Source organism: Oreochromis niloticus, linkage group LG4 (assembly GCF_001858045.2).
Source record: "Oreochromis niloticus isolate F11D_XX linkage group LG4, O_niloticus_UMD_NMBU, whole genome shotgun sequence".
NCBI lineage: Eukaryota > Metazoa > Chordata > Actinopteri > Cichliformes > Cichlidae > Oreochromis > Oreochromis niloticus.
In genome coordinates this window covers 34145243-34156147 of record NC_031969.2, presented here as the reverse complement: position 1 = coordinate 34156147, position 10905 = coordinate 34145243, and the positions used below count along the sequence as shown (strand labels likewise).

The 10905-nt window shown below is 41.3% G+C and overlaps 1 protein-coding gene across 1 annotated transcript; it reads right to left on the bottom strand.

The window, feature by feature from the left end:
* On the bottom strand, positions 1-9869 carry LOC109201805 (bryoporin-like). The gene is made up of 3 exons (XM_019357463.2): positions 9813-9869; positions 8275-8356; positions 1-1026 (listed from the first exon to the last, which is right to left on the bottom strand). Exons 2-3 carry the CDS (start codon positions 8349-8351, stop codon positions 609-611), a joined length of 495 nt encoding a protein of 164 aa, XP_019213008.1. The 5' UTR covers positions 8352-8356; positions 9813-9869; the 3' UTR covers positions 1-608.
* Positions 9870-10905: the final 1036 nt, after the last annotated feature.

Below are 10905 nucleotides of genomic sequence, written 5' to 3'. Positions count from 1 at the left end.
TAAAGTCAGATATCTTTATTGTTCATATTCAGTGATCTGCAGACAAACCATCACATAGTTTTTGTTGTATCGGGGACATTTCTTCTAATAGAACAAAAGTAGTTATGAGTTTATTTTTGCATGAAACAATTGAATCATAGGAATAATTTGAAATACTCTTTCCCAAATTCCTGTTTTAACTCCTCTTCACTGTTTAGCAGTTAATGTCAAACTGTGGAAAAGACTTCCACATTACAGAAGATCCAAATTTCCTTCATTGTTGATAATTGTTTTCTGTTTCACGATTACACCAGAACTGCTTCTTCTCCCACACTATTGGTTTGAATATAATCAACCTTACATACAATACTCATCTAATGGGTCTTCACCCAAACTGTGCTCAGGGTTATATTTGTCACTTTTTGGACAATAAGTTATGAATTCTGACGTATTGTGCTGAGTGAGGTTCTATATCACTGACCTCCTAGTTTTAATGTCGATGCCATTTTAATTGCCACTTTAATGTCTTTGTCTTGATAAACCACTAAAAACAAATGATCGCCTGAAGCTTATACCAAAGAACAAAGCAAAAACCCATCACTCTCTTTTCTCCATTATTAGACTGTCTACTATCGGTTGCGCACTTCCACTGTCATAGTCGCTCGACTACAGTTTGTGATGGAGGAAGTAAGGGTAACATCATTATCTCTGTAAGTAAGAGTGGGACCCTCAGCTCTTCCTCTGACAAACCCTCGCTGTTCATTGTTTTTCATAATGTCAAACAGACAAGAATTACATTGTGTGTTGATGGGAAAGACTCCGATTCCATGCCAGATGTAGTACAGGTTATAATCGAAAGGAACAGAGAACATGCCAGCGATTTTCTTATCAGCTCGCTTTGTAGATTCATTGTAAAGATCGTAGGTGACGACTCCAACACATCCACGCGCTGCGCCAGCCGTCTTAGAAAACACAGCGCTGCCATATTCAGAAGTGCGCAGTGTTGAAGGCATAGCAGTGTCATATTGTCCACTCTCCAAATGTACTCTGGACAAAGAAACAAGAGACATCTCAGTGAATATGTCAATGTTGAAATGAAGGGAAGCGGTCATGAGACAGGCGTGTACCAGGGTTACTTTGGATTAACAGAAAATGTTTGGCTAGGCTTGCCACAAAGACTGCACAGAGGCAAACTTTTAACAGTCACACAGTATAAATATTTCCAACACGATACTTTCCATATCACATCCTGATATACAAAAAGATTTACCAAATTACCCAAAATGTTTACAAAAAAATAGTAGTGTTTGGCTTTTTGACATATTTGGATAAATAAATATTTGATCTTCCACCATTTGGTTTTAGAACTTAAGAAGCTTCTCGGATGAGAGGCCTTCATCCTGTACCACAGGCCTTCAGGGTGGCTGTAGTTAAACCTTTACTTAAAAAGCATCTCTAGACCCAGCAGTCTTAGCTAATTATAGGCCAATCTCCAACCTTCCTTTCATATCAAACATCCTTGAAAGAGTAGTTGTCAAACAGCTAACAGATCATCTGCAGAGGAATGGCTTATTTGAAGAGTTTCAGTCAGGTTTCAGAGCTCATCACAGCACAGAAACAGCTTTAGTGAAGGTTACAAATGATCTTCTTATGGCCTCTGACAGTGGACTCATCTCTGTGCTTGTCCTGCTAGACCTCAGTGCTGCGTTTGATACTGTCGACCATAATATCCTATTAGAGCGATTAGAACATGCTGTAGGTATTACAGGTACTGCACTGCAGTGGTTTGTATCATATCTATCTAATAGACTCCAGTTTGTACATGTAAATGGAGAGTCCTCTTCACACACTAAGGTCAGTTATGGTGTTCCACAGGGTTCAGTGCTAGGACCAATTCTATTTACATTGTACATGCTTCCCTTAGGCAGCATCATTAGAAGACATAGCATAAATTTTCACTGCTATGCAGATGACACGCAGCTCTATCTGTGCATGAAGCCAGGTAACACACACCAATTAGTTAAACTGCAGGAATGTTGTAAACTCTTAGGACCTGGACATTTTGGGTTATTTAGACTAAATCCACTTACGAGGACATTATACTGCTACTGTTCTGTCAAAATTTTAAACGAATATCCTCATATGTGGCTCTTATTTTTTAAAAACAAAAATAAGGTAAAAAAAAAAAAATCTTGTAATTCTTTGTTTTACATTCATCGGGCCCCAATATGCCCAAATATCAAAGAGAAATTAAAAATGCATGCTGTGAAAGTGTTTGGGTCTTTAAAGACATAAAGACCTGGATGGCCGCTAACTTTCTGCTTCTTAACTCAGATCAAACTGAGGTTATTGTACTCGGCCCTGAAAATCTTAGAAATATGGTATCTAAGCAGATTCTTACTCTGGATGGCATTACCTTGGCCTCCAGTAATGCTGTGAGGAACCTTGGAGTCATTTTTGACCAGGACATGTCCTTCAATGCACATATTAAACAAATATGTAAGACTGCTTTCTTCCATTTGTGCAACATCTCTAAAATTAGAAATATCCTGTCTCAGAGTGATGCTGAAAAACTAGTTCATGCATTTATTACTTCCAGGCTGGACTACTGTAATTCATTATTATCAGGATGTCCTAAAAACTCGCTGAAAAGCCTTCAGCTGATCCAAAATGCTGCAGCAAGAGTCCTGACAGGGACTAGAAAGAGAGAGCAGATTTCTCCTGTTTTGGCTTCCCTTCATTGGCTTCCTGTTAAATCCAGAATTGAATTCAAAATCCTGCTCCTCACATACAGGGTCTTAAATAATCAGGCCCCATCTTATCTTAATGACCTTGTAGTACCATATCACCCTATTAGAGCACTTCGCTCTCACACTGCAGGCCTACTTGTTGTTCCTAGAGTATTTAAAAGTAGAATGGGAGGCAGAGCCTTCAGTTTTCAGGCCCCTCTTCTGTGGAACCAGCTTCCAGTTTGGATTCGGGAGACAGACACTATCTCTACTTTCAAGATTAGGCTTCAAACTTTCCTTTTTGCTAAAGCATATAGTTAGGGCTGGACCAGGTGACCCTGAATCCTCCCTTAGTTATGCTGCAATAGACGTAGGCTGCCGGGGATTCCCATGATGCATTGAGTTTTTCCTTTCCAGTCACCTTTCTCACTCACTATGTGTTAATAGACCTCTCTGCATCGAATCATATCTGTTATTAATCTCTGTCTCTCTTCCACAGCATGTCTTTATCCTGTTTTCCTTCTTTCACCCCGACCAATCACAGCAGATGGCCCCGCCCCTCCCTGAGCCTGGTTCTGCCGGAGGTTTCTTCCTGTTAAAAGGGAGTTTTTCCTTCCCACTGTCGCCAAAGTGCTTGCTCATAGGGGGTCATATGATTGTTGGGTTTTTCTCTGTATCTATTATTATAGGATATACTGTGCAATATAAAGCGCCTTGAGGTGACTGTTGTTGTGATTTGGTGCTATATAAATGAAATTGAACTGAATAAAATTGAATTGAACTGAATTGAATTTCACACATGGACTATAGAACCTGGGAACTGCTCCACACTGAAAGGTCTTTGAGTTCAAACAAGGAACAACTAACAACTTCTGAGCCTGCAGCTGACATGGTCCTGGGACTTTGACCCAGTATTCATGAGAGTCATGAGTATGAGTTTTGCCTTTGGAGTTATCATCCTGTCTTTTACATTTAGAATAGAAAAATCCTTTAATTGTCCCACAAGGGGAAATTTGGTCGTAACAGCAGCAAAACCCCCACAAATACACACAGAACAGAAACACAATTTTTACATATTTACATCATGGACAATAGTTACCAAATCAGAGTACTGTACAGTTATAAAAATTAGAGTACAGATAAGTGGCAAACCCAGGTTGTAGTGTTCAATCAGAGCAGGATACTGAAAGATGTTTAAATAGTTAAGAATATTTAGAATAATTGGAAAAGTGCAGACTGTGTGTTGTATCTGTGCATTAAAAAGTAGAGATGTAACTTCCAATAACAGTAAACTGAGAGAAGTAATGTGCAAGTTAGCTCTGGAAGCTCTGGAAAACCTCCTGTGTTGTTCCAGTGCCAAAGACTTCACGCCCCAAGGACCTCAACAGCTACAGGCCGGTGGCTCTGACATCCCACCTGATGAAGACCCTGGAGCGGTTGGTCCTGGCTCAGCTTCGGCGCCTTGTGAGCTCATCACTGGACCCACTTCAGTTTGCCTACCAGCCTGGCATTGGAGCGGATGATGCCATCATCCACCTCCTACATCGTTCCCTCGCTCACCTGGAGACCGCTGGGAGCACTGTGAGAATCATGTTCTTTGATTTCTCCAGTGCCTTCAACACCATTCTTCCCTCGGTCCTGAAGGACAAGCTGGAGAACTCAGGAGTGGACCATCACCTCACTACCTGGATTCTGGACTACCTCACCGACCGACCACAGTATGTGAGGACTCAGGGCTGTGTGTCGGACAGGGTCGTCTGCAGTACGGGGGCCCCACAGGGAACGGTTCTGGCTCCGTTCCTCTTCACCATCTACACTGCAGACTTCTCCCACAACTCCACCCAGTGCTTCCTGCAGAAGTTCTCTGATGACTCTGCAATAGTCGGCCTCATCACTGATGGGAACGACAAGGAGTACAGAGGACTGACTCAAGACTTTGTGGACTGGTGCCAGCTGAACTACCTCCAGATCAACGCCAGTAAAACCAAGGAGCTGGTGGTAGACTTCCACAGGCACAAACATCCTCCACTGCAACCACTGAACATCCAAGGTATGGACATCGAGGCTGTGGACAGCTACAGGTACCTTGGTGTTCATCTGAACAACAAACTGGACTGGACTCATAACTCAGACGCCCTCTACAGGAAAGGGCAGAGCAGGCTGTACCTGCTGCGGAGACTCAGGTCGTTTGGAGTGGACGGCCCACTCCTGAAGACCTTCTATGACTCTGTGGTGGCCTCAGCCATCTTTTATGGTGTGGTCTGCTGGGGCGGCAGCATCTCTGCTGGGGACAGGAAGAGACTGAACAGGCTGATCCGAAGGGCCAGCTCTGTTCTAGGACGCCCTCTGGACCCAGTGGAGGTGGTGAGTGACAGGAGAATGGCGGCTAAGCTGTCATCCCTGTTGGACAACATCTCCCACCCCATGCATGAGACTGTGACAGCACTGAGCAGCTCCTTCAGTGGGAGACTGCGGCACCCACGGTGTGGGACGGAGAGATTTCGCAGGTCTTTCCTCCCCACTGCTGTCAGACTCTACAACAAAGACTTTAACTGATCAAACACACACATCCACACATGTGCAATAACACTAATGTGCAATAATCTTTTCTGGCATCGTTGTATTTTTACTCAGTTGTATATAGCATTTGTATTCTATTTTTATCTCATTGTATATTTTATTCTATTTTATTCTACTGTATATAGTATTTTATTTTATTCTATTCTGTACAGTTGTGTACTGTATTTATTCTTATTTTATTTTATTCTAATTTTTGCTTCATAACTTTTGCACTGTCCACTTCCTGCTGCGACAAAACAAATTTCCCACGTGTGGGACTAATAAAGGTTATCTTATCTTATCTTATCTTATCTTATCTTATAACAGTAGAAGTTGTTATAACTTGCACATCTCTTCTCTTAGTCTGTATATACTGATATAGATATTTAAGAAGTACATGTTCTAGCTCTGTTTTTGTCTCGAGCTCTCCATTTCCTAGAGCCTCGTAGTTTTATACTTATAATTACTGCTTTCTTGTTTGAATATATTGGTTTCTACTTTTTGTCTCGTCTAGTTCTAGTCTCTCATCTCTGTTTTTGCTTGTTTGCCAGTTGTGTCCCCATGTCTGTCCTGTCTCTCTGTGTCTGTCTCCGTGGTTATCTGCATTCCCTCCTACATCTTTAGTCCCGGTTCCAGTGTTGATCCTTTTCTCTTTTCTGTAATCATTTCTCTGTGTATTGTCCCAGTTTTGTCTTGTGTTTATCTCCGGTCTCTGCGTCAAGGTCACATGTGTTAGTCTGGTCTCAGTCTCCTTGTCTATCAAAATAATATGAGAAGTATATGTTACTTCCTGCTTTGTGTGTGTGTGGTGTTCACTTGTGTGTCCCCTATCTAGACGAGTAGATTCTGTTCAGCTGTCTTCCCAGGCGTATTTATTCTGCTCTGATTTCCTCCTGTGTATATGTTGTGTGCGCCCCCCTTTGTTCTTTTTTCATGTCCTCCCTCTTTGTGTGTGCAGCCCCCCCCTCCTCCCTGTTATTGGTTTTGCTTTTGTTTTCATTACCTTTTTTGTCACAATAAACACAATAAACACAATAAACACTGTGATTTTGAAATAACTGTCTGTCAACTCCTGCATCTGGGTCCACACCCTGTGTGAGTGTTGGGACCTGCAACTGTGGTCTCAGATGCAGAGAAATTAAACGCTTGGATTTAGAATTTAATCTGTCTGCTGAGTCCTACATCTGGGTCCACACCCTGTTCACCACACACCCGGTCCCATGTTAGCAGCAGTACATTATGTACATGTCTTTGTGTAGCTTGTCCATTTAGTGGTGTGTATGTAGGCATAAGATTTTCACTTTTCATTCCTCAAATTCAAATTAAACAACACACGAGTGTAGAACTCAGCAGCCAAGCACAAAGAAACTGTTGCACATGCAGCAGGGCAGGATTTGTGAGCGTTCCAGCAGATTCTCACTCTCGTGGGTAAATTTGCTCCTGAAGCTCAGTTCTGCTCACTAAACAAGTGTCAAGTCATTCCATCTCAAATCAGCAAATTCCTAGCAAATAACATTTTTCCTCAACCATTCCCAATTTGCATAAAATTCCAATTTCAGGCAACATTTAAAAATGCAGATCCCTAAACCAGGGCTCTTGAGTGCGACCGATTTGGTCGCATTTTCAATGTTGTGACTAAAAAAAATCTTAGGTCGCACTGGTGCGACCAACTGTTCGAGTAACAAAAAAACAAAAAGTCTCTGCAACTCTGAAAGTCTCCGTGTCAACAACAGACACAAATGAGAGCAGGTAAACAGATTCCACACAAAGACGTAAACACAGAGCGCGGACCCGACGCATCAGAATCATAATAATAAGAATAAATGCACTGCCCACTGTCCCCTCTCCCCACTGCCTTCAGCAGCTGTGCAGCAGCAAACAGGTCATCAGAGGAGGCCATGTGATGATTAAGTTTAACATTGTCTACAATATTGCCAAAGAGTGCCAACGCACTTTAAGCAGAAGCACACGATTGTTCGTTAATCATTTACAAATGAATATCGTCTGTATGGACAGCAATTCCCCCCAAAAGTGCACATGTAAAACTGCGGTGTTAAGCGATGCGGTTGAAAAATTTGGGTGCGCCTAACTTTTGTGCTGGTGCGCCTAAGAAAAAAAATGTAGGTGCACCAGTGCAGCCGTGGCAAGAAGTTAGTCTGGAGCCCTGCCTTAAACACCACTTACAGTTTGTCATTCTCACTACTCTTAATGCAGTTCTCAAATCAGTCATAATTCACTATTGTGTGAAATATGTGCATCAACATATTTCTCAGTATGCTGGTGCCCTTCTCATCTGAAGCTCACAACTCATCAAAACAGATCTCTCACTTTCCTCAGCACTCTTTAGCATTTCAATCAAATCACTTCAAACGTTATTCAGACAAGCAAACATAGCAACACACGTAACAGTAGCAGTGAATTTGCCTTTAAAATAAACACGTTCTAAGAAGAGTTTTAGGTAAAACAAACAGTGATTACATTTTGCATACAAACCTTACATTTTATTTTTGTGTCACACTTTCCTACATAAGGCCAATATTTTCCCAAAGTCAGAAAAGTTTTGATAAAAGTCTCAAAATGGTAATGAAAGGATCTGAATTCACTGATCAGAGATGAAGTGAATGACTGAGTTTTCATGACAAATAGGATAAAGCTTTTGATTGCTCGAGTGTGTTTTGCACAGGTGAGCGTGTGTAATGAAAAACTGTTCTGAGAGCTGCATTAAGACGTTTCTGCTGTCAAAGCTGCTCCAAGGTGAACGAGAAAAACCGTAACACTGATGCTTCTGGTCGATGGCTGTGATCAGTCAGCCTGCCATAATGAACACTGTGATGTTTGTGATGTTTTTACTTTTTAATTAATTTCATGTCGTTCATGTCTCTATTTTTAATCTGCTTAATAGTTCTGTTATTAACGGCATGTCAATGATCTGTGAAGCACTTTGAACTGACCAGCAGAAAAAATGAAATGTGATTGAGCGATTAGTTGTGTTTGAGTACGTAGTCACCTGGCGTTGCGCAGCGTGTAGTTCCTGCTGTAATTCATAAAGACAACTTCACATTGTCGAGAATCAGAAGCACCCATGACGTCTGCAAGCAGAAGAACAAAACGACTGAGCCTTCAGGGACTCCGCTGGATGTCGACAGATGCCAGATGTGAGGAGGTTTTTCTTTCACATCAACATTCCTGCACTGCAACTGCACTTCTGCACACTTCAGCTGCGCACACATCCTGTCTTCAGATAACTGGTGCAGTAGCTGTAACTGTGTCTCAGTTCAGGAGCTGCACTGTTTGAAGGACCCGGTCCACATAGGTCGGGTCCTGTGAAGGCTGGAGTGAGCGGCTGTATAATGGGACGGGGTAGCCTAGAGCTCTGGTCTAGAACACGAAGCACTGCTCAGGTTGCCAACACAGGTCAACGTTACATGTATTGTATTAATAAATGAAATGTATTTACTTTAAAAAATGACAGCAGTGAAACTTAAATTTCAAATACTGAGCTTCAGTATTTATATTTCAGATCATTTGATATCTTCTTTATCTCAAAGGCAAATATCTCTTACAGCACATATACGGATGAATCATCTATGAAAGAGACAAATGTTCCTTTACTGTATTGATGCCTCAACCTGAAAGCTTAAAAGGCTTATCACAAGCTGTGATTAATTGTATAGCAAATATTCCTTTGCTGGGTGAGAAAAACGTGTTATCATAACTGTTTGAAGTCATATATAAAAGACGTCAGAGCCTTAAACAGGCTGATCTTTGCTAAATGCATCTAGCAGGGCAGAGATGATCTTTAAACATCTTTATGAAATATGATCTAAAGCTGTAGATCAACTTACCTTCAAAAAAAATAAAGCATATATATAAACGTACAAGCATGTAAACATCTACAGCAGTACTCCAACATACACCGTGTTTCATATAACTGAAGAAGAAAATACTGACATTTATTTTCAGCTACATTCGGTTGCTGAATTTCTCACTGCCCTTTATTCTCTTTACTGTAGTAAATACAGTACTGTGTACAGTATTACAGTACTGTGTGTAGCTTGTGCTACATCTGTATAGTGTAAGCTTCTTTGTGTCTTGATCTCAGAATAAGGAAAAAGTTAGAAACACTGAATCTTATTTGATCTGCATTCCAAACATTATAGTTTAGATGATTAAACAGCCCTGTGTTTTTGTGAGACATGTATGGCATCCCATAATGATCACAGATCCATCCTGGACACTCCACTGAAAACTTCTCGGCTTCACCACTGATGAAACTACGATCAGGTTGTGGTCATAGTTTCTGCCAAAGGCCTCTGCTGCTTTTTACTGAATGTTTCTCCGTGTTTTTATGATTTCCACCCTTTGAAAGACATGATTACAAAGTTCAGATTCTGTCTCTCATTCTCTTTCAACAGTCCAGTCACAGTGAGGCTCACACAGTCTGAAACCCTACGTTAGAAAATGCAGTGAATCAGAGGACGATGTACGTACAAGACTAAATTAAGACTAATTTTTTTAATATCAAACAATGAAAGATTGACTTACAATAACGTGATGAGTTCAGATAAAAGCAATAAGCAGTGTCTGCATGGATCGTCCTCCCGGTGTAGCTGTGTTACTAAACAGTCCTGTTTTTATACCCTGAAAGTGAAAGTACAGGGGGCTGAAAGGACGGGATCCCACTGAATCGTTTAGGATCCGTCTGAAAGAGCCCGTGCGTCACTTTCAGAGAAACTGCCTCAAATCATTTCTCCTCTAGCATTTTCTACTGTTTTAATTGTAACATATTTAGTTGGCATATAGATACTGTAACAAACTGCAACAGAGGTGTGTTTGTGTGTATTTATATCTTTGTGGGGACCAAAATTTGGAAGTTTACTAAGCTCATGTGGACCAAAATCCTGGTCCCCACAAGTGTGAAGGCATTTTTGAGTTTGTAGTTTTAGTGTCAGGGTTACAGATGGGTTATGGCTAGGTTTAGGTTTCAGGGTTAGGCATTCATTGTTGATGGTTATGGTTAAGGAGAGGGGCTAGGGAAAGCGTTAGATGTCCCCACAAGATATAAATACCCGACAGAGTGTATTTGTGTATGTGAGAGAGAAGAGAGACGGAGCGTTTTGTTGGTGTCTTAAAGCTTTGTCAGTTACTCCAGTCGGGCTCACGTGTGTTTTCTCTCTAACAGATTGTGAACGTTTGTTCTTCAGAAAGCAGTTTTCTCCTGCAGCCTTTGCAATCCAATTATCATTCATTATCTTCTTTAAGCAGTATTATAGCATCAAGCAGCCACATGTTTGTGGTGTGTGGCGAGTTTGCCTGTGCATGTTAAGCATGTGGATGAGTACAGGATCGTGTGAATGCCAAAGTGAAAGACCAGACACTTTTACTGGGATAAATCTCAGCTTTTTGGCAGCAGATTCTTTTAGACTGATTTAACAGGAAGGAAGATTTTTTAAATTCACAAAGTCAGATCTGCACGCACAGTGTGGGCGTACCTGCACAGCAGTGTGTGGATCTTCTTTGTATGGATCCGCTCTTAATTTTACTGAGTCTTTGAGTTGGTGTCAGTGATCCAATGTACATGTAACCGGTGTGTTCCTGTGTTGTTTCTGACAGTGAAAGGTAAAAAGAAAGACCTGCT